Here is a 24351-nt window from a genome sequence, read left to right on the forward strand (position 1 = left end):
CTGAAGAAGAAAGCAGACTGAAACAAGCTTTTATTGTCTTTTAATGCATCTTCTCTTCAGTTTGAACTGTTTATGTTCTTGTGCTTTTATCATCTTTTACCTGCAGTTTAATGTCTTGTTTCTATTGTGCTTTCTGTCCCTGGAAGCACTTTGAATTGTGTAGCTGCCATTGAAGTCAGCTTTGCAACTGAAGTTCATTTAATTATTTTATGAGTTAAAAACAGGAATGATTTAGTTAATAAACAGATGTTTTGTTGTTTTATATAAATAAGTTTAAAGGATTAAGAAACACACAATGGTGAATTTTGTTAAAAGGGAACCTTTCTGTTTACCTTGTTGGGGTCAGGTCAGTTTTTGTAGACGCACTATATCAATCACCACATGAAGCTGCTGATGCTGTGAGTGAATGAGAGCACTGAAGAAGAGCACATTGTTTTCTTCTGGAAGTTTTCTCCCCAAAGGTTCATGCAGCCAATGAGGAATGAAGCCTGTTTCTATTTACATTGTGCTGTTGTTTGAGTTTATCATGCATTTCTTTTAATAGTCATCTTCTGAATTTGTGCTCAGACTCATATATTTGTATATGACTTTGTATATTTGGCATTGACGGCATTGGCTTCATCATTTCACCACTTGGGGAATAGATGTCTGTATGAAAAAAGACACCTTGTCGTCCGTGATCAAACTGGAGTCTGAAAGGAGCCGTACAAATAAATGTGCCTGCTTTATGTATTCAGACACTCAGTGTGGATCAGTAGGATATCAGCCTTCTGTCTGCAGCTCAGTGGCACAACGTTCACATCATATCAACCTGAACACACAAGTCAAACGTGGTGTTTAGTACCTCAGAGTCTTCAGTCTGCAGTCTGGACTCTCCAGAAAACCACACAGCAGCTTCACTCCTGAATCCTGCAGGTCGCCTCCCCTCAGCTGCAGCTCTCTCAGATGGGAGGGGTTGGACTTCAGAGCTGAGGCCAGAGGAGCACAGCTGACCCCCGAGGCGTCCAGGCTGAACAAAGAATACATAATGTAGATGAACCCTGACTGAAGCTTTTATAGAAAAATGTTTTTGTTCAGAAAGCTGGTGAACTTTCAGAAACAACCTTTTCTTGTGTCTCACTTGAAAATGAAAGGTTTAATACAGGCCTCTAGTTATTTAGGACATCAGTGTCTAGGGGTGGTTTTTCTAGCAGTGATTGTAATGGATGCTGGAAAACATCCACCTTTAAAAGACATGTTAATGATGAATCTGACAGGGTGAAGCTTGCACTCAAAGCAGTCCTTAAAGATGTAGCAGGGACTGGGTCAGGACAGCACCTGGTAGACTGACTGTCATTCAACAGTCTATATAATTGTTGATCAGGTGTAGTGGTGAACATCGACCTGTTTCTGCTACAACGACTCATGTTGCTGTCAGCATCTAAGACAATGGCTGCTCTACCTGAGGTGATGTTGTTGTTAAAGAACATTTAAAATCCCTCACATCCAGTTGAAGATATTTGGCTCAGGCCTTCACTGACAGAGGCAGGACTGAGATACCGGTGTATGGAAATGAGCTCCTCTTACATCTTCACTGACTGAAGGACCAAACAGTGACTCTGTGGAAGCTGCACAACCATCCTGTCAAACACTCCATTTATCACCTTTTTCTCACTAATGTTCAGCCATTTGGAACAAAGAGATCATTTCTGAAGAAACTTCTTCAGGTGTTGAAAGTGATGAACTACTATGATAAATTCATGAACTGACCGCAGAGTCTCCAGTCCACAGTTTGGACTCTCTAGTCCAGCAGACAGCTGCTTCACTCCAGACTCTTTCAGCCGATTGAGACTCAGCTCCAGCTCTCTCAGATGGGAGGGGCTGGACTTCAGAGCTGAGGCCACGATTTCATAGTGACTCTCTGAGAGAGAACAGCCAGACAGCCTGTCATGAAACAGAAATTACAAAGCATCATATTATAAAAGAGGACACCTGATATTGATATCATGCATGTGATGACGGAATAGTTTAACATTTCCTGATTGGAGCTTTGCTTTGACATCACACCTCTGCAGTGCAGCACGTGTTTTACCAGGGCTGTATGAGGCCTCCATCACCCAAAGGAAGGTAGATAGAAGAACAGCAACAATATTACAATTATTAGAAATAAGCAGAAGGCTGTGATCATTTATTTGACAGCTAGAAAACAAAACCAACTGAAGAGTCAATGTTTTCTTTTGTTGTCAAAGTATTTGAAACAACTCAAGAACAAACAGATCACTATTTTAAGAACTTACCGAACTTTTCTGCAGTTCCTCACAGCTGGAATCAGCCTCCGTCGTCCCTCCTCTGATGTGTTGTACTTCTCCAGGTCAAACTCCTCCAGAACCTCCTCTGACATCTGCAGCATGTAGGCCAGAGCTGAGCAGTGGATCTCTGAGAGTTCCTTCTCTGATCTGTTCTCTGACTTCAGGAACTCTTGGATCTCCTGATTTACAGAGTGGTCGTTCATCTCCGTCAGACAGTGGAAGATGTTGATGCTTCTGTCTGGAGAGATATCATGACTGTTCATCTCCTTCAGGTTGTCGATGGCTCTCCGAATGACTTCTGGACTGTTGTCTGTCCGACCCAGCAGACCTCCTAAGAGTCTCTGGTTGGACTCCACAGAGAGGCCATGAAGGAAGCGGACAAACAGGTCCAGGTGGCCATTTTTGCTTTGAAGGGATCTCTCCATGGCTCCACTCAGGAAGACATCCAGGGATGAGTGATCCCTACCTCCCAGGAAGTCCTTCAGCACCTCTGTGTTCCTGTTGGTGTAACAGTGGAACATGTAGACTGCAGCCAGAAACTCCTGAACGCTCAGGTGAACGAAGCAGTAGACTGTTTTCTGGAAGATCACACTCTCTCTTTTGAAGATCTCGGTACAAACTCCTGAGTACACCGAGGCCTCTGTGGCATCCAGACCGACCTGCTCCAGGTCTTCCTGGTAGAACATGATGTTTCCTTTCTGCAGCTGTTCAAACACCAGCCTCCCCAGCTTCAGGAGAACGTCCCCGTCAGCCTCCATCAGCTCCTGTGGACTCGTCTCATGTCCCCCCTCGTACTTCTGCTTCTTCCTCTTTGTCTGAACCAGCAGGAAGTGTGAGTACAGGTCAGTCAGGGTCTTGGGCAGCTCTCCTCTCTGGTCTGTAGTCAACATGTGCTCCAGAACTGTGGCAGTGATCCAGCAGAAGACTGGGATCTGACACATGATGTGGAGGCTCCTGGAGGCCTTGACGTGTGAGATGATCCTGCTGGACAGATCTTCATCACTGACTCTCCTCCTGAAGTACTCCTCCTTCTGGGCGTCAGTGAAGCCTCGTACCTCTGTTACCCTGTCAACACATGCAGGAGGGATCTGATTGGCTGCTGCAGGTCGGGAAGTGATCCAGACGAGAGCCGCTGGAAGCAGATTCCCCTTGATGAGGTTTGTCAGCAGCACGTTGACTGACGACTTCTGGGTGACGTCAGAAACGACCTCCTTGTTGTGGAAATCCAGTGACAGTCTGCTTTCATCCAGGCCGTCAAAGATGAACAACAGTTTACAGACGGCGAGCTTCTCTGCGGTGACCTTCTGTAACGTTGGATGGAAAACATGGAGCAGGCTGAGAAGACTGAGCTGCTCGTCTCTGATCAGGTTCAGCTCCCTGAACGAAAGCAGAACCACCAGACTGACATCTTGGTTTTCCAAACCCTCCGCCCAGTCCAGAGTGAACTTCTGCACTGAGAAGGTTTTTCCAATGCCGGCGACGCCGTTCGTCAGAGCGACTCTAATGGGTGTCTGTTGGTGAGGTAAGGCTTTAAAGATGTCCTGGCACTTGATTGGAGCGTCATGGAGGGTCTTCTTCTTGGAAGTTGTCTCCAGCTGCCTCACCTCATGTTGGGTATTAACCTCTTCGCTCTGCCCCTCTGTGATGAAGAGCTCAGTGTAGATCCTGTTGAGGAGGGTTCCACTTCCTGCTTCATCACTTCCTGCTTCATCACTTCCTTCAGTCACACGTTCACATCTCCTCCTCAGGCTGATCTTATGTTCATCTAGAACCTCCTGCAGACCACCATTCACTAAAAAAGAGAGAAAGATTGAAACAAAGCAAAGACAGTTTGACGATGTGCTGGTTGTTTTCATGACCCATAAAAATGATGAATATAAGAAAATGAATAAAGTCCACTTTTGGAGTTTTTCCCTTGTTTCCAGTGTCTCTCCTTGTCTGGGTTTGTGTATTGTGTAGCTCCTTTGCTCACTCTCCCTGCTGAACACCTGTGCTCACCTGTTCCTGGCCTGTTACTGTGTTCCCTTGTGCCTCAGGATAACCCTTCAGCTGCCTTTCTGCCCTCCTGCTTGCATCCAACGCTTGTGCAGCTCCAGCCTGCTCACAGCATCCACTCTAACTACTTTGTCCTCTGCCATCACCAGCCATTCACCTCTCAGATTCATCTTATGACTGAAGCTCAGTCATGTAGTTATGGTCTGTCACTGCCTATGTACATGTCTTTTGTTTGTCCTCCACCATAGTGTTTTAGCCCGGAGCCCTTTCTTCACCCAGGAGCTGGTGCAGCTTCTGGTTCAGGACCATTGTGCCTGGATTAGTCCAACTGGCTCCTGGCTGCTCAGCCTGCACGATCCATCTGACCTCTGAAGCTCATCCAGAATGCAGCAGCCGGCTGGTTTCAACCTTTCCAAGTTCTCCCACACAACACAGCTCCTCTGCAACCTGGACTGGCGACCGTTGGCCGATTCAAGTCCCTTGTACTTGCATATTGTGCTGCCAATGGGTCACGCTCGTACTATTTCCAGAACATGATAAAACCAGACCCCCCCAGCCCATCCACTGTGCTCTGATGATTGGGGTGCTACTCCCTTACTATCTTCAGATCTGGCAGTTCACTTCTGTCTGAGTCAGGCATCATTAATGTAGTCTATCTGAGTTCTACTACACTGTAAAGAGGACCTCCTTGGCTTTCTAGTGATTATACACACATGGGGTTCTGTTGTTTCAAAAGGGCAGGAACAGAAAAATAACCTGTTTTAAGGCAGTGAGTTGTTTAAGTGATGACATTTATAAAGAAGTATTTCTGTTCTCCATCAGGATGTTGTTATATTTGATGAGGATGGAGAGAGCCGGGCAGTAGAGCAGCTTTTACATTTAGTTTTGTTTGTTTCCTAAATTCATAATTTTAAATGTGATTATTGTTAAAGTGTATTGTTTTATCATTGATAGATTGCTGCTTGTAATGTTCTCTTTGTGGAAAAGACTGACAACGTTCACTACAAGGAATATTTCACTAAAAATATAATTTTGAGATATTTTGATATGTTTTACATCCCAACTGCTTAAATGATGTAAATTATATTCAAAACCTTTTTTTCCTCCAGGTCTGAGGAGGATATGAGGGGGGACCAGGCTACTGCTCAACAAACTCAGAAACTAATCACTATTTTCATTTTTGGGTGGTCTGTGTCTTTACAATGAATCAGGATGGATTTGTTCACATGTAATCTAATCTTCAGCCACACCCATGGCTGTATGACACAACAGATGTTAGTGAGTCCAGACCAGTGACAGATGGACAGTCTTACTTTGTTCACAGCTGCTCTGACTGACTGTCTGCAGTCCAGGTGTTGCTCTGCATCTGTCTGCACACTGGGGACAGGAAGAGCCTCCTGATGAAGCACACTGGTCCCAGTATGAGGTGATGCACTGTCTGCAGAACCAGTGTCCACAGCTGCTACCGACTGGATCCTTCAGGACGTCCTGACACACAGCGCAGCTCCTCTTCCTCTTTCTGTGGACACATTTCTTTAACTAAAATCATTTGCTGGCTGTTGTTGGATAAAAAGCATTTGGTCAGTACTGCGTAGAATCTCAGACGGCCGAGGACAACAGTCAAAGTGTTACTTTACAGTTTGAACTCAGCTTTCAGCCTGGAATGAAAATGGAAAATGAATTTTCTTTTCCTCTCAGTGATCTGCCTGTCGTTTATCATTACAAACTCTATTTCACAGTAACATTGATTTTGAATAGTTCTAAATCTTCACAGGGACACTAACGCTGAGCGACAATGTGGGAATATTTTCTTGGAGTCAAACTTCTGAAATCGAGGTTCTCAGGTGTTTTTCCAAAGAAATAAAACCAGATTCATCTCAGCTTGAAACAGTTTCTGCACTAATAGTTCTGCATCTTAAACAGACATCTTTTAGCATTTTGTCTTCACCATCAACGCATCAATTCTATCAGTCTGTCAGTTTACAGTAAAAAACAAAGTCTCTTACTTTGTGTCTGAGGGTCCAGGTTCATTACTGAAGTGTAGAGGTTCACCTTTGGACTGGTCACTCTTCAGAGACAGACAGCTGGACACTGCAGACTCTGCTCTCTGCCTGTTGGACTGAACTCTGCAAACACCAGCATGTTTTGATTCACACCACATGAATCCTTGATAAATTCTCTGATAATAAAACCTTACAGGAAGCTCTGGCACAGCATGGACACAGACAGAAGGGAGGCTGAGGGACGGCAGCACCCTCTGAAATCAGGTTTTCTAAAAGCCATCGGCTGATAAAAAAAGTTTAGCTGCAGTGTTCAAACTAGAGAGTCTTACTAGGATGTGGGCTGCATGTTAGCACACAAGCATTTGCCTTGTTTTCAGTCCGTTTATCATCATATGTATTAGTCCATCACTAGATCTATATGATGCAGACTCTAACGTAGACTCAGTGAGGTCAGAGGAGATGGGATGATAAACCTTTCTTTGATCCTGAAGCCCACTGATGGAAAATGACCAAACATGAGCAGCAAATACTGGATGAGTGTGTAGCAGCTCTCTTACTTTGTGTCTGAGGGTCCAGGTTCATTACTGAAGAGTGGAGGGTCCCCTTTGGACCAGTCACTCTTCAGAGACAGACAGCTGGACACTGCAGACTCTGCTCTGTCCTCCTCTTCCTCCACACACACACTCATCTTCAGGACAGGAGTCAGTCGGAGAGGTAAAGCAGGAACACTGACTGTGAGAACAGGAAAGAAACAAGCTTGTTCAAGAGCCACACCGAGACTGAGAGAGCAGGAAGTAGCTCTAATCTCTCTCACACACACACACACACACACACACACACTCACACACACACACTCTCACACACACACACACTCACACACACTCACTCTCTCTCACACACACACACACACACACATACACACACACACACACACACACACACACACACACACACACACACACATACACACACACACACACTCTCTCTCACACACACACACACACATACACACACACACACACTCTCACACACACACACACTCACACACACACACACACACACACACACACTCACACACACACACACACTCTCTCTCACACACACACACACACACACTCTCACACACACACACACACACACACACACACACAGTTTACAGTGTAATAAAAGCAGCCAGAGCTCCACCTGCTCTCTGTTCATCTGTTCAATAACACAAAATAACACTCACCCTGCCTCAGCCTTCACTTCTCCTCCTTCTGCTCCGTCGGCTCAAAATGGAGTCTGAACTAACTGAACACTTTCACTTTCAGGGTTCCTCCCCCTTCTCTACTTACAAGAAGTCAGGTGACTTCATGTCTGTGTGTGTGTGTGTGTGTGTGTGTGTGTGAGTGTGTGTGTGTGTGTGTGTGTGCGTGTGTGTGTGTGTGTGTGTGAGTGTGTGTGTGTGTGCGTGTGAGTGTGTGTGTGTGTGAGTGTGTGTGAGAGAGTGTGTGTTATAGCTGCCAGGTAGACGTGGTGTTGTGTTGAAGTTTTAAATGAGTGCCTGCAGGATGTGACAGGATGTCCACAGTACATGTGTCATCATCCTGAGTTTTGTCAAGTTAAAACTTTCTGTCTCGTCTCATGTTGTCATTTCCGGTTTTATTTTGAAGTAACCCTGTTTCCCTGCCGTTTCAGATGTCTTTACTTCCTGTCCTCGTGTGTCCTGCCTCTGTGATTGGCTGCTCCTCCCTGATTGTCTCCACCTGTTCCCCATTACCTTGTGTATATATAGTCTGCTTCTCCCTTTGTCCTGAGCCACTTCGTCATGTTCCTTCATCATGAGAACCAGCCTTCTTCTTCCCTTGTGTTTCAGTATCCAAGCTGAAGGTTTGCTTTTCTGTTGATTACTTTGTAGATCCCTTCTAGTTGTTACTCAGCCTTTTTCCTTCCTTTGTTCATTGTCCTCATTGTTTTAGGAGTCGCTTGTATGTTTTATTTTGAAACTTTCGTGTGTGAGTCGTGCGTGTGGGTTCCCGGTCTTGTTGGCCTCAGAGCGTTACAGCATGTTTATGGAAGGAACATATTGATCAGTGAACGAGTGCAACAGCAAACATTTTCAAACTATTTTCCACCGTCGGCATGCAGCAGGGGCCCCTGGTGGGACCTCACTCACGGCTTGAAGCTGTGAATAAATTCTCTCTTTCTTTACGAGTAAACAGCTTGTAGCTGTGCACCAGTTTTCCTTTTCATCAGGTACCATCATTTAGTAAAGTACAGATTATCAGACTGTCATGACTTGAAGGCACCGAGAAATCCTGGTGTTTTATTTTGAAATTCTTTATCTGGAAACAAAATCAAATCAAATTCACCACTTCAGCCACCAGAGGGCAGAACGGTTATTCTAACTTCAGCCACCAGAGGGCAGAACTGTTATTCTAACTTCAGCCACCAGAGGGCAGAACGGTTGTTATTCCAACTTCAGCCACCAGAGGGCAGAACTGCTGTTATTCTAACGTCAACAACCGTTCTGCCCTCTGGTGGCTGAAGTTGGAATAACAACCGTTCTGCCCTCTGGTGGCTGAAGTTAGAATAACAGTTCTGCCCTCTGGGAATATCAGCAGGAAATGCAAATTCTTACCTGAAATTAACCCCCTCATTTTCAGAACGCAGCCACACGACCCGGTCCACTGGACACCGGGCACAGCAACCAAAATCCTGAAAAGGTGGCTGGCGGATTTAAACATGTGAGGGGGGTTAACTGTATTAACCCCGCCCCCCTCGGGAACATAACCAATCTCTCCAGGTCCCTTGAACTCACCGCGGAACAGAAGGAGGTCCTGGAAAGGGGTCTGACGTTTATCCCCACTCCGGGCCCACGTAGCCGCGCGGAGCTGAGGAGGGACCTTCATACCTTCCACAGGAGGCTTAAAATTTTGGATCATTTTAATTACACCAACAATTACACCTACCAACCGTTCACAAATCCCTCCACATGGGACCCCAGGCTAGACTCAGTTTCGGACTCCATTCAATTACTCATCCACAAGGACCTAGATAGTTTTAGTCACTACAGACCCAAACCACCCACCCAGTATAATCTCTCTCCGGCACAATTACAGGCAATTAAATCACTTAGCAACAATCAGGATATAGTCATCAAACCAGCCGATAAAGGATCACAAATAGTTATAATGGACAAATATCAATATCTTTATGAAGCACACAGACAATTGAACAATAACAAACATTACATCCCATTAACTCAGTCAATTCAACCTGAAACTCAGAAACTCATTCATAACATTTTATTCAGATTACATAACAATAAATTTATAACAACAAAACAACTACACTATCTCTCAGGCCCGGACATCCCCCGACCCAGAACGTTCTACCTGTTACCTAAGATCCACAAGCCTCCTGTGAGTTGGACGATCCCCTCCGAGGTCCCGTGCGGCAGACCCATAGTGAGCGATTGTGGCTCAGAGTCGTGTCGAGTAGCTGAATACATCGACTTCTACCTCAATCCACTTTCTCAAAAACACAACAGTCACATTCAGGATACATATGACTTTGTTAATAAACTTAAAGGAATCCAGGTACCACTTCATGCATTTTTATTTTCAATAGACATTAATTCCCTTTACACAAATATCGACACGACTCTGGGCCTCCAAGCCATCAGGGAAATTTTTAATAAATTCCCTGACCCTAAACGCCCGGATGGGGATATTCTGGAGCTGTTGGAGCTGAGCCTCACCAGGAACGATTTCCAGTTCAACAATAAACACTATCTACAAATACACGGGACGGCCATGGGCAAAAAATTCGCCCCAGCCTATGCCAACCTCTACATGTGCCTCTGGGAAGCTACAGCCTTCACCAAATGCATACATTTACCACTCACATATTACAGATACCTTGACGATATTTTCGGGATCTGGGGGGGCTCCAAGACGGAGTTCGAGGGGTTCCTCCAGATCCTGAACACACACCACCCATCCATCACCACCACTCACAATACACACACCGAAAAAATAGAATTTCTGGACACACAGGTTTTTTTCACTCCACACACCGAAACACACAATAAACTGGCCACTAGAATACATTTCAAAGACACAGACAGACACGCACTACTACATAAATCCAGTTTTCACCCTAAACACACTTACAGAGGTCTCATTAAATCTCAACTCATCCGCTTCCATAGAATCTGTAGCTTCCCAGAGGACGTAGAGGTGGCTACATCAACACTATTCACAGCGCTCAGACCTCGGGGATACTCCAAACGATTCCTGAGGACCATTAAGGGGGAGGTTAGACAAATATTTCAAGGGGAGGGACAATATATCAGGGTACCGGATCACAAAACCATCATCCCATTCGTTGCCACTTTCTCACGGGACCTGGTGAGGCTCAGCTCCAAAATAAAGTCCCACTTCCGTGAGGCCCAGGCGGAGAACGGGGACCTGGAGGGATACAAAATAATCTCAGCCTTCAGGAGGAATAAAAATCTAAAAGAACAACAACACCAAAGGGAAATCAAGGACAATGCCATATGAATTTACCTGATTTATTTATTCACCTTTTCACCATTTATTTATTTATTTATTTATTATGTTATCTGTTTGGTTTTATGGATAATTATGATCTGCATGACTTCTTTTAACCTCTTTTATTCCCTTTTTTTTTAAATGCATGTCCCCTTCTATATGAGCAGGACCCCTGCTGATCAGCACTTATTACATGTATTTTTGGCACTTAATTTTCTTAATAGAGGTGAAACGCATGATTTTTTTATATAAATACACTCCTGCCTCCGGAGTACTTTTTATCCACTATTTGCTCCTTTTATGATGTCTGTCCCCTTGCTTTCTATGTTTCTCACCCTGGCACATATCCTTGACCCCTTGACCTCTTGGCTCACGAACCAGGTGGACCCTCGGCCTCCTCCTAAATCCAGGCATCCGGACCGCTCAACAGGGGATGCCCTTATCTGCTAAATTACAGGGAGAAGGGTCACCGCCTACTTTACACAATCATTCTTATCCTGTCTACTTCTATTACATTTTACCTTTGTTTTATTATATTTTATTATGTTTTATTATTCGAGTGTGTTTTTGATTGTTTGTATATGATGCACTTTTACATAGCACTTATTTTACTCTTGCATGCACTTTTTTACCCCAACTTGCACTTACCCTGACAGGATCTGTTGATTGTCCCCTGATGGCACTCTGACCTTCTCCCTGGCTCTCCTCCTCCTCTTCTCCTCCCCTCCGGCGGCCGAGATGCCTGGCCTGTGGCCCATCTTTTCTTTCCACAACTTAAGATGTTCCGGCACGCTCCAGCCCGGTCTCTGGGACCCAACCACTCTCTCACTCCCTCCCTCAGACCCAACTCTAACCCTTCTCCCATCCCTACTATCAACCCTGCCCTATCCTTACCTTAACCAATCCCCCCACTATGCCTAACCTTAACCCCTCCTAACCCCTCCCCCCACCCCCCACCCCTGTGAGGCAGGCCCCTCTGAGGTAGCCTGCCCCCCCCTTCCCCCCTCCCTCCCCATGTCTGTCTGTCTGTCTTTTTATTAATTTCCCCCTCTTCTTTTTTTCTCCCCTTCCTTTTCTGATTTTATTTCAAAAACCCAGGCCTCCGGGGAGCAGCCAAGGACTGCACCAGCCCTGTGGCCAGTGCATACCCAGCACCCCTTCGGGGGCGCTGGGAAGACCCAGAACCTAACTATAACCATAACATAACTATAACCATAACCTAACTATAACTATAACCATAACATAACCTAACTATAACCATAACCTAACTATAACCATAACTATAACCATAACCTAACTATAACCATAACCATAACATAACCTAACTATAACTATAACCATAACCATAACATAACCTAACTATAACCATAACTATAACCATAACCTAACTATAACCATAACCTAACTATAACCATAACCATAACATAACCTAACTATAACTATAACCATAACCATAACATAACCTAACTATAACCATAACTATAACCATAACCTAACTATAACCATAACCATAACATAACCTAACTATAACCATAACCTAACTATAACTATAACCATAACCATAACCTAACTATAACCATAACCTAACTATAACTATAACTATAACCATAACCTAACTATAACCATAACCATAACATAACCTAACTATAACCATAACCTAACTATAACTATAACCATAACCTAACTATAACCATAACCTAACTATAACTATAACTATAACCATAACCATAACCATAACCATAACATAACCTAACTATAACTATAACTATAACCATAACCTAACTATAACCATAACCTAACTATAACCATAACCATAACATAACCTAACTATAACCATAACCTAACTATAACTATAACCATAACCTAACTATAACCATAACCTAACTATAACTATAACCATAACCTAACTATAACTATAACCATAACCTAACTATAACTATAACCATAACCATAACATAACATAACTATAACCATAACCTAACTATAACCTACCCTAAACTTAACCATAACCTGAATCTTTTTCTCTTACAACCTTTGTTCCTGCTGGCCGACTCATCACTGTTTATTCTGTTTATTCTGTTTCACTAAGAGAAGAAGAACGTTCACCTGCAGACGCTCCAAACCAAACTTTTCTTTGGATCTGTGCTTATTTTCTCGGTTGGGTTCAGTTTGTCCCTCTGACTGACTGAATGACAGACTGTGACTGTAACGTGAACACTCACCTGCCTCAGCCTTCCTCCTCCTCTGCTGGCCCAGAATGCCGTCTGATCTTTTATTGTTTTACTGCCCCCTCCCTGGTTTAATGTTTAGTACCTGTGTCACCTGATCGGGGCTGTGCCTCCCCTCCTCCCCTCAGGTGTGCCAGCTGCTCTCAGTCCACTTTTCTTCATTTTCATCTCTTGCATTTAACCTCTACGTTGTAGATCAGCTTCAGTAAGTAAAGTTAGTAAAGCACTTTTTAATAATAATAATACATTTTATTTAGGGCGCCTTTCAAGGCTCACAAGGTCGCCGTACAGAATACAAACAAATGTACAGTACAACAAGTAAAACAGGTGTAAAAACAAGCAATAAAATACAGGAGCAGTGCAAAATGAGTCAGAGGGAGTAGGAGAGTGTGAACAGGTGGGTTTGAGTCTGGATTTGAAGAGCAGTAAGGAGTCAGTGTTGCGGAGGTCAGGAGGGAGTGAGTTCCATAACTGGGGAGCCGAGCGGCTGAATGCTCGGCCCCCCATGGTGACGAGGCGAGCAGAGGGGACAGAGAGATGGACAGAGGAAGAGGATGGGAGGGTGCAGGCCGGTACAGAGAGGTGAATGGGGTCAGAGAGGTATGGAGGGGGGAGGGTGTGGAGGGCTTTGAATGTGTGCAGCAGGACTTTGTATTGGATGCGATGAGTGATGGGGAGCCAGTGGAGCTGCTGCAGGACGGGTGTGATGTGATGGGTGGAAGGTGTCCTGGAGAGATGCGAGCTGCTGAGTTCTGGACCAGTTGAAGCTTATGGGGGGTTTTTTGGGGGAGACCGAACAGAAGGGAGTTACAGTAGTCAAGGCGGGAGGTGACTAAACTGTGAACCAGAATTTTCTCATCTTTCTGTTATATCAAAGGTAAAACTGGGCTCACTCTGTTGGCATTTGACTCTTACGTCTCCCATGAGGCTCTGACTGTGCTGCTTTGGGCTCATGAGCCCCGGAGAAATATGCAGGTGATCATTAAATCTGCAGATTTTTCAACAGAGTTTGGTTGAACCCTAAATTAGCCTAAATTTTAACATATTGGCCCAAAATATGTTGGAATAACACCCCCCCTAACAGTGAGGTTAAAAGTCCTCCATGTTGTTAAACTCCCCGAATTTCGAGACAAAACACAAAGGGTGTGACCTTCGAGTCCTCAGGGATCGGTGGGACCCTGAACACAACACATAAAGGTATGTAAGAACCCTCTGGATCAGGTGTCAGGGTTCTCAATCAATCTCAACTGATCAATACCACACACCTCATTCAGTTAAAATATCAACCAAGCAGGAAAACCACCCACACTGTTAAGAGAATAAGGGGAGTCTCAACCACTCTCTCTTACCTGTGACCATCCATCATTTCAAAAAAGCTTCCCCACCGACCCCCTTCCTTTTTTCCGGAAGTCCTCATCTGCCTGCCCCCCAGCATCTGCACCCAGCCAGTTAGAATCCACCACACTTCACCAGGAGGAGTTTGTCCCTCTGGCCTGAATGTGACCGGATCACTTTGTCCTGCCGGGGGAATGATTACTGAGCACTTATTATTCTTATTGATCCCACAGCAGCTCCTGCTGACACCATCAGGCTCCAACTCTTCCTCAATACATGTTTTAAAAACAAAGGATTCACTTCACTTTACTCCGTTAGGTTCTGCTTTCCTCTGACGGCATGTTTTACAAACACAGTGTAAAAGGACATATTTAAAACTGAGTATGAAACGTGATATTTGGTTACATCCTGGTGACTTTGATTCATTCTCATTGATCGGTTACATGTTCCATCACCTTTGTTATCTGATCAACACTCCTGTCATACCGACCATCGTGTTACACATCGTTATCACTTCCTCCTCCATCAAATCAACACTTCATCAATACATCCTATTTACATCCTATTTACGAGAGCCAGTCTTGGTTTTGTCCGTGGTGTCCTCCGTCAGTCGTCGCTGGATGAAGCTCTCCTCTCCTCCACCTCCCAGTAACATGGTCCAGTCAGAGCCTCTCCACACACAAGCTGCTGCTGCTGCTTCAACCTCTCTGGATCATCAGGACTCAGATGATCCACTCCTGATGCCTCCACCTCACCACTCCCATCTGATGAGAGAAGAAGTCCTACATCAGTGTTTGCAGAGACTCCCTTCATCAGTGTTGCACACACATATTAGCTCATGTCAGTCACAGAGTTGTGATGTCATTCTTTATTGTGTCTGCTGCTCTTCCTCAGGTTTAACTTTAGTTTGGGGCCAGTTTCTCCTGATCCAGATCAAGCTCCTAAAAACAGGGTGTCGTGTGCTGTAAAGACTGTGAAGCATGTTTGGGGAAAATGTAGAGTTAGTGATGTTCGGCTCTATAAATGAAACTGACTTGACTACTAACAGTGTTTAGTACCTCAGAGTCTCCAGTCTGCAGTCTGGACTCTCCAGAAAACCACACAGCAGCTTCACTCCTGAATCCTGCAGCTTGTTGTGACTCAGCTCCAGATCTCTCAGATGGGAGGGGTTGGACTTCAGAGCTGAGACCAGAGGAGCACAGCTGACCTCTGACAGACTGCAGCACCTCAATCTGAATAAAGAATAAATGATGGAGCTAAAAATCCATATAAAATGCAGTCAGAAGTGTTGAGGGTTTGAATCTGCAGCTCAGCATCACTGTGTCCTCATCAATGAGCTTTTCCCTAAAAGGAGCAGAGAGACTTTCTCATTGTGTTACTGTGGATCAGCATCATGTCGACCTTCTACGGACAAATAACCATTAATAACATGCTGCTGATCTCAGTCAGGTCTGGAAGATCAATACTTTTCTGGTCTGAAGGATCAATATGGTTGATCAGACGTCGATCAGCACATTGGAACACAAGTAGGAACATTTCTGCTTCAGGAGGTAAACGTGATCCATTTAAAAACAGATAATGATTCAGGGGATCTTCTGAATGTAGATGTGACCATTTACCAATAATTCTGAGCATGAACTCACCAACAGAGGACATTTTCTACACTTTCTTCAACAAACACAGATCTGTTGTGGCTGCACACTGAATTTAATCCAGGAAACATGAAAATATGAACAAGAGGATATTTACATCTTTAAGGTTGTTAGTTATATATGAAGAGAAATGAGGTTCAGTTGTTAACTGAACACATCAGATCTACAATAGTGACAGAGAGTCAGTGAACTGACCTCAGAGTCTCCAGTCTGCAGTCTGGACTCTCCAGAAAACCACACAGCAGCTTCACTCCTGAATCCTGCAGCTTGTTTCCACTCAGCTCCAGATCTCTCAGATGGGAGGGGTTGGACTTCAGAGCTGAGACCAGAGGAGCACAGCTGACCTCTGACAGACTGCAGTCCTTCAATCTGAATAAAGAATAAATGATGGAGACAAACATTCATTCATAATATGAGCTTTTCCCTAAAAGGAGCAGAGAGACTTTCTCATAGTTACTGTGGATCAGCATCATGTCCACCTTCTACAGACATCATCCAAATGTCAGCACAACATTCAGACACCTATTGATGATCAATAACATGCTGCTGATCTCAGTCAGGTCTGGAATCAGAGGATCAGTTCTACATTGGTCCTTTAAACAGCTGCATTTAGAAACAGGCTCTGATCTCTGAGAGTCCCTCTATATATGAGTGAGTGTGTTCTGAAGATCAATGTCAGTGATCAGACATTATTGGTGAACACACTGAAATCAACAGAAACCAAAGAAATGTTTCTACTTCAGTGAGTAAACTTGATCAGTTTAAAACAGATATTAGTTCAGAGGTTCTTCTGGATTCAGATGTGACCATTTACCAACAATTCTAAACATTCATTCCCTTTAAATACTAAGAGAGAACATTTCCTACACTTTCTTCAAGAAGCACAAACCTGTTGTGACTGCTCACTCAACTCAGAAAGGAAATGAACAACTTCATGCATCTTAGTTATATATGAAGAGAAATGAGGTTCAGTTGTTAACTGAACACATCAGATCTACAATAGTGACAGAGAGTCAGTGAACTGACCTCAGAGTCTCCAGTCTGCAGTCTGGACTCTCCAGAAAACCACACAGCAGCTTCACTCCTGAATCCTGCAGCTTGTTCTCACTCAGCTCCAGATCTCTCAGATGGGAGGGGTTGGACTTCAGAGCTGAGACCAGATGAGCACAGCTGACCTCTGACAGACTGCAGTCCCACAATCTGAATAAAGAATAAATGATGGAGCTAAAAATCCATATAAAATGCAGTCAGAAGTGTTGAGGGTTTGAATCTGCAGCTCAGCATCACTGTGTCCTCATCAATGAGCTTTTCCCTAAAAGGAGCAGAGAGACTTTCTCATTGTGTTACTGTGGATCAGCATCATGTCCACCTTCTACGGACAAATAACCATTAATAACATGCTGCTGATCTCAGTCAGGTCTGGAAGATCAATACTTTTCTGGTCTGAAGGATCAATATGGTTGATCAGACGTCGATCAGCACATTGGAACAGAAGTAGGAACATTTCTGCTTCAGGAGGTAAACGTGATCCATTTAAAAACAGATAATGATTCAGGGGATCTTCTGAATGTAGATGTGACCATTTACCAATAATTCTGAGCATGAACTCACTTTAACCACCAACAGAGGACATTTTCTACACTTTCTTCAACAAACACAGATCTGTTGTGGCTGCACACTGAATTTAATCCAGGAAACATGAAAATATGAACAAGAGGATATTTACATCTTTAATGTTGTTAGTTATATATGAAGAGAAATGAGGTTCAGTTGTTAACTGAACACATCAGATCTACAATAGTGACAGAGAGTCAGTGAACTGACCTCAGAGTCTCCAGTCTGCAGTCTGGACTCTCCAGAAAACCACACAGCAGCTTCACTCCTGAATCCTGCAGCTTGTTGTGACTCAGCTCCAGCTTTCTCAGATGGGAGGGGTTGGACTTCAGAGCTGAGACCAGAGGAGCACAGCTGACCTCTGACAGACTGCAGCACATCAATCTGAATAAAGAATAAATGATGTAACTTTAGAAGACGATGTTCACTGAAATCATTCAGCGTTTAATAATCAGCTCAGAGCTGAAGAAGGTTTAGAACGGAGACGTTTAGTAAATCTCCAAACAGCTGAAGCCAACAGGATGCAGGTTAAACAGTGTAAAATACAAACAGTGACACTGAGCTCTCATTAATATTCATGACAACGTGCTGCTTCTTCAGTAAAGACGCAGTGACGTCACCTCTTCAACTCTGCAGCTCCACCAGTGGCTCCATCTCTACAAACTCATGTTGTGCAGCCAAACACAATAAAAACCCTCAGAAACTGATTTAAGATTCGACTCCAGATCCCAAACTTCTGAAAGATGCCAAAGAACAAAAGTCATCTCCAATATTTCTGTTAGGAACAGTGGAGTCATAAAATCACAGCTTCTTCAGTTTAAACTCTTCAGTCACTAGAAGCATCATAAAGCTTCAGAAACATGTTGGAAAAAGAAAATCCTGAATATATTTGTTATTGTCTGATAGTTGAAACAGAGATTATTGATCTGTTCTTTGTATGCATGTCTTTTTTATTACCACTTATTTAAACCATGACGGGAACATGAGATGAAAATCAGCTGTTTAAGAGGTTCAGAGTGAATCCTTCTGTGCACATTGATCTTTATTACAGTTTGAAATGTGCAGCTCAACATTTCTCTGCTGCAGACAATGGACTAAACCACTGAAGAAGAAAGCAGACTGAAACAAGCTTTTATGGTCTTTTAATGCATCTTCTCTTCAGCTTGAACTGTTTATGTTCTTGTGCTTTTATCATCTTTTACCTGCAGTTTAATGTCTTGTTTCTATTGTGCTTTCTGTCCCTGGAAGCACTTTGAATTGTGTAGCTGCCATTGAAGTCAGCTTTGTAACTGAAGTTCATTTAATTACTTTTGAGTTAAAAACAGGAATGATTTAGTTAATAAATAGATGTTTTGTTGTTTTATATAAATAAGTTTAAAGGATTAAGAAACACACAATGGTGAATATTGTAGAAAAGGGAACCTTCTGGAATGAAGCCTGTGTCTATTTACATTGTGCTGTTGTTTGTGTTTATCATGCATTTCTTTTAATAGTCATCTTCTGAATTTGTGCTCAGACTCATATATTTGTATATGACTTTGTATATTTGGCATTGACGGCATTGGCTTCATCATTTCACCACTTGGGGAATAAATGTCTGTATGAAAAAAGACACCTTGTCGTCCGTGATCAAACTGGAGTCTGAAAGGAGCCGTACAAATAAATGTGCCTGCTTTATGTATTCAGACACTCAGTGTGGATCAGTAGGATATCAGCCTTCTGTCTGCAGCTCAGTGGCACAACGTTCACATCATATCAACCTGAACACACAAGTCAAACGTGGTGTTTAGTACCTCAGAGTCTCCAGTCTGCAGTCTGGACTCTCCAGAAAACCACACAGCAGCTTCACTCCTGAATCCTGCAGGTCGCCTCCCCTCAGCTGCAGCTCTCTCAGATGGGAGGGGTTGGACTTCAGAGCTGAGGCCAGAGGAGCCCAGCTGACCCCCCAGGCGTCCAGGCTGAACAAACAATACATAATGTAGATGAACCCTGACTGAAGCTTTTATAGAAAAATGTTTTTGTTCAGAAAGCTGGTGAACTTTCAGAAACAACCTTTTCTTGTGTCTCACTTGAAAATGAAAGGTTTAATACAGGCCTCTAGTTATTTAGGACATCAGTGTCTAGGGGTGGTTTTTCTAGCAGTGATTGTAATGGATGCTGGAAAACATCCACCTTTAAAAGACATGTTAATGATGAGTCTGACAGGGTGAAGCTTGCACTCAAAGCAGTCCTTAAAGATGTAGCAGGGACTGGGTCAGGACAGCACCTGGTAGACTGACTGTCATTCAACAGTCTATATAATTGTTGATCAGGTGTAGTGGTGAACATCGACCTGTTTCTGCTACGACGACTCATGTTGCTGTCAGCATCTAAGACAATGGCTGCTCTACCTGAGGTGATGTTGTTGTTAAAGAACATTTAAAATCCCTCACATCTAGTGGAAGATATTTGGCTCAGGCCTTCACTGACAGGCAGGACTGAGATACCGGTGTATGGAAATGAGCTCCTCTTACATCTTCACTGACTGAAGGACCAAACAGTGACTCTGTGGAAGCTGCACAACCGTCCTGTCAAACACTCCATTTATCACCTTTTTCTCACTAATGTTCAGCTATTTGGAACAAAGAGATCATTTCTGAAGAAACTTCTTCAGGTGTTTAAAGTGATGAACTACTATGATAAATTCATGAACTGACCGCAGAGTCTCCAGTCCACAGTTTGGACTCTCTAGTCCAGCAGACAGCTGCTTCACTCCAGACTCTTCATGCTGATTGAGACTCAGCTCCAGCTCTCTCAGATGGGAGGGGCTGGACTTCAGAGCTGAGGCCACGATTTCATAGTGACTCTCTGAGAGAGAACAGCCAGACAGCCTGTCATGAAACAGAAATTACAAAGCATCATATTATAAAAGAGGACACCTGATATTGATATCATGCATGTGATGACGGAATAGTTTAACATTTCCTGATTGGAGCTTTGCTTTGACATCACACCTCTGCAGTGCAGCACTTGTTTTACCAGGGCTGTATGAGGCCTCCATCACCCAAAGGAAGGTAGATAGAAGAACAGCAACAATATTACAATTATTAGAAATAAGCAGAAGGCTGTGATCATTTATTTGACAGCTAGAAAACAAAACCAACTGAAGAGTCAATATTTTCTGTTGTTGTCAAAGTATTTGAAACAACTCAAGAACAAACAGATCACTATTTTAAGAACTTACCGAACTTTTCTGCAGTTCCTCACAGCTGGAATCAGCCTCCGTCGTCCCTCCTCTGATGTGTTGTACTTCTCCAGGTCAAACTCCTCCAGAACCTCCTCTGACATCTGCAGCATGTAGGCCAGAGCTGAGCAGTGGATCTGTGAGAGCTTCTTCTCTGATCTGTTCTCTGACTTCAGGAACTCTTGGATCTCCTGATTTACCGAGTGGTCGTTCATCTCCGTCAGACAGTGGAAGATGTTGATGCTTCGGTCAGGAGAGGTGCTGGTCTTCTTCTCCTTCAAGTTGTTGATGGCTCTCTGGATGACTTCTGGACTGTTGTCTGTCCGACCCAGCAGACCTCCTAAGAGCCTCTGGTTGGACTCCAGAGAGAGGCCATGAAGGAAGCGGACAAACAGGTCCAGGTGGCCATTTTTGCTTTGAAGGGATCTCTCCATGGCTCCACTCAGGAAGACATCCAGGGATGAGTAACACTCATCGTCAATGTCATCATCATCCTCATCATTCTCATCATCCTCATACTCATCTTCCTCATCATCATCCTCATACTCATCTTCCTCATCCTCATCATCATCATCATCATCATCATCATCATCATCATCATCCCTATCTTCCAGGAAGTCCTTCAGCACCTCTGTGTTCCTGTTGGTGTAACAGTGGAACATGTAGACTGCAGCCAGAAACTCCTGAACGCTCAGGTGAACGAAGCAGTAGACCGTTTTCTGGAAGATCACACTCTCTCTTTTGAAGATCTCGGTACAAACTCCTGAGTACACCGAGGCCTCTGTGGCGTCCAGACCGACCTGCTCCAGGTCTTCCTGGTAGAACATGATGCTTCCTTTCTGCAGCTGTTCAAACGCCAGCCTCCCCAGCTTCAGGAGAACGTCCCCGTCAGCCTCCATCAGCTCCTGTGGACTCGTCTCGTGTCCCCCCTCGTACTTCTGCTTCTTCCTCTTTGTCTGAACCAGCAGGAAGTGTGAGTACAGGTCAGTCAGGGTCTTGGGCAGCTCTCCTCTCTGGTCTGTAGTCAACATGTGCTCCAGAACTGTGGCAGTGATCCAGCAGAAGACTGGGATCAGACACATGATGTGGAGGCTCCTGGAGGCCTTGACGTGTGAGATGATCCTGCTGGACAGCTCTTCATCACTGACTCTCCTCCTGAAGTACTCCTCCTTCTGGGCGTCAGTGAAGCCTCGTACCTCTGTTACCCTGTCAACACATGCAGGAGGGATCTGATTGGCTGCTGCAGGTCGGGAAGTGATCCAGACGAGAGCCGCTGGAAGCAGATTCCCCTTGATGAGGTTTGTCAGCAGCACGTTGACTGACGACTTCTGGGTGACGTCAGAAACGACCTCCTCGTTGTTGAAATCCAGTGACAGTCTGCTTTCATCCAGGCCGTCAAAGATGAACAACAGTTTACAGACGGCGAGCTTCTCTGCGGTGACCTTCTGTAACGTTGGATGGAAAACATGGAGCAGCCTGAGAAGACTGAGCTGCTCGTCTCTGATCAGGTTCAGCTCCCTGAACGAAAGCAGAACCACCAGACTGACATCTTGGTTTTCCAAACCCTCCGCCCAGTCCAGAGTGAACTTCTGCACTGAGAAGGTTTTTCCAACGCCGGCGACGCCGTTCGTCAGAGCGACTCTAATGGGTGTCTGTTGGTGAGGTAAGGCTTTAAAGATGTCCTGGCACTTGATTGGAGCGTCATGGAGGGTCTTCTTCTTGGAAGTTGTCTCCAGCTGCCTCACCTCATGTTGGGTATTAACCTCTTCGCTCTGCCCCTCTGTGATGAAGAGCTCAGTGTAGATCCTGTTGAGGAGGGTTCCACTTCCTGCTTCATCACTTCCTGCTTCATCACTTCCTTCAGTCACACGTTCACATCTCCTCCTCAGGCTGATCTTATGTTCATCTAGAACCTCCTGCAGACCACCATTCACTAAAAAAGAGAGAAAGATTGAAACAAAGCAAAGACAGTTTGACGATGTGCTGGTTGTTTTCATGACCCATAAAAATGATGAATATAAGAAAATGAATAAAGTCCACGTTTGGAGTTTTTCCCTTGTTTCCAGTGTCTCTTCCTTGTCTGGGTTTGTGTATTGTGTAGCTCCTTTGCTCACTCTCCCTGCTGAACACCTGTGCTCACCTGTTCCTGGCCTGTTACTGTGTTCCCTTGTGCCTCAGGATAACCCTTCAGCTGCCTTTCTGCCCTCCTGCTTGCATCCAACGCTTGTGCAGCTCCAGCCTGCTCACAGCATCCACTCTAACTACTTTGTCCTCTGCCATCACCAGCCATTCACCTCTCAGATTCATCTTATGACTGAAGCTCAGTCATGTAGTTACGGTCAGTCACTGCCTATGTACATGTCTTCTGTTTGTCCTCCACCATAGTGTTTTAGCCCGGAGCCCTTTCTTCACCCAGGAGCTGGTGCAGCTTCTGGTTCAGGACCATTGTGCCTGGATTACTCCAACTGGCTCCTGGCTGCTCAGCCTGCACGATCCATCTGACCTCTGAAGCTCATCCAGAATGCAGCAGCCGGCTGGTTTCAACCTTTCCAAGTTCTCCCACACAACACAGCTCCTCTGCAACCTGGACTGGTGACCGTTGGCCGATTCAAGTCCCTTGTACTTGCATATTGTGCTGCCAATGGGTCACGCTCGTACTATTTCCAGAACATGATAAAACCAGACCCCCCCAGCCCATCCACTGTGCCCTGATGATTGGGGTGCTACTCCCGTACTATCTTCAGATCTGGCAGTTCACTTCTGTCTGAGTCAGGCATCATTAATGTAGTCTATCTGAGTTCTACTACACTGTAAAGAGGACCTCCTTGTCTTTCTAGTGATTATACACACATGGGGTTCTGTTGTTTCAAAAGGGCAGGAACAGAAAAATAACCTGTTTTAAGGCAGTGAGTTGTTTAAGTGATGACATTTATAAAGAAGTATTTCTGTTCTCCATCAGGATGTTGTTATATTTGATGAGGATGGAGAGAGCCGGGCAGTAGAGCAGGTTGATTACTGTTAAAGTGTATTGTTTTATCATTGATAGATTGCTGCTTGTAATGTTCTCTTTGTGGAAAAGACTGACAACGTTCACTACAAGGAATATTTCACTAAAAATATAATTTTGAGATATTTTGATATGTTTTACATCCCAACTGCTTAAATGATGTAAATTATATTCAAAACCTTTTTTTCCTCCAGGTCTGAGGAGGATATGAGGGGGGACCAAGCTACTGCTCAACAAACTCAGAAACTAATCACTATTTTCATTTTTGGGTGGTCTGTGTCTTTACAATGAATCAGGATGAATTTGTTCACATGTAATCTAATCTTCAGCCACACCCATGGCTGTATGACACAACAGATGTTAGTGAGTCCAGACCAGTGACAGATGGACAGTCTTACTTTGTTCACAGCTGCTCTGACTGACTGTCTGCAGTCCAGGTGTTGCTCTGCATCTGTCTGCACACTGGGG

At 44.4% G+C, this 24351-nt stretch overlaps 1 protein-coding gene across 9 annotated transcripts in view; it reads right to left on the minus strand.

The window, feature by feature from the left end:
- LOC139220922 (protein NLRC3-like) overlaps positions 1-24351 on the minus strand; it is a 104037-nt gene that overhangs the window by 62767 nt on the left and 16919 nt on the right. For 2 of the 9 annotated variants that reach the window (XM_070852801.1, XM_070852802.1), the window contains 9 exons: positions 24282-24351; positions 20877-22809; positions 20350-20523; positions 19447-19611; positions 17864-18037; positions 17066-17239; positions 16235-16408; positions 15434-15619; positions 14678-15151 (listed from right to left, as the gene is read on the minus strand). The exon at positions 24282-24351 is cut by the window's right edge and continues 136 nt beyond it. In XM_070852801.1, the coding sequence (XP_070708902.1) occupies positions 15439-15619; positions 16235-16408; positions 17066-17239; positions 17864-18037; positions 19447-19611; positions 20350-20523; positions 20877-22809; positions 24282-24351 (3045 nt within the window). In that variant the 3' untranslated portion in view covers positions 14678-15151; positions 15434-15438. Of the gene's footprint in view, positions 1-844; positions 1010-1749; positions 1924-2276; positions 4081-5596; positions 5803-6289; positions 6410-6843; positions 7019-7514; positions 7633-14677; positions 15152-15433; positions 15620-16234; positions 16409-17065; positions 17240-17863; positions 18038-19446; positions 19612-20349; positions 20524-20876; positions 22810-24281 lie in introns of those variants that run through there. The other 7 variants (XM_070852803.1, XM_070852804.1, XM_070852793.1 and 4 more) reach the window with 5 other exon arrangements.

This window comes from Pempheris klunzingeri, chromosome 21, assembly GCF_042242105.1.
Source record: "Pempheris klunzingeri isolate RE-2024b chromosome 21, fPemKlu1.hap1, whole genome shotgun sequence".
Taxonomy (NCBI): Eukaryota; Metazoa; Chordata; class Actinopteri; order Acropomatiformes; family Pempheridae; genus Pempheris; species Pempheris klunzingeri.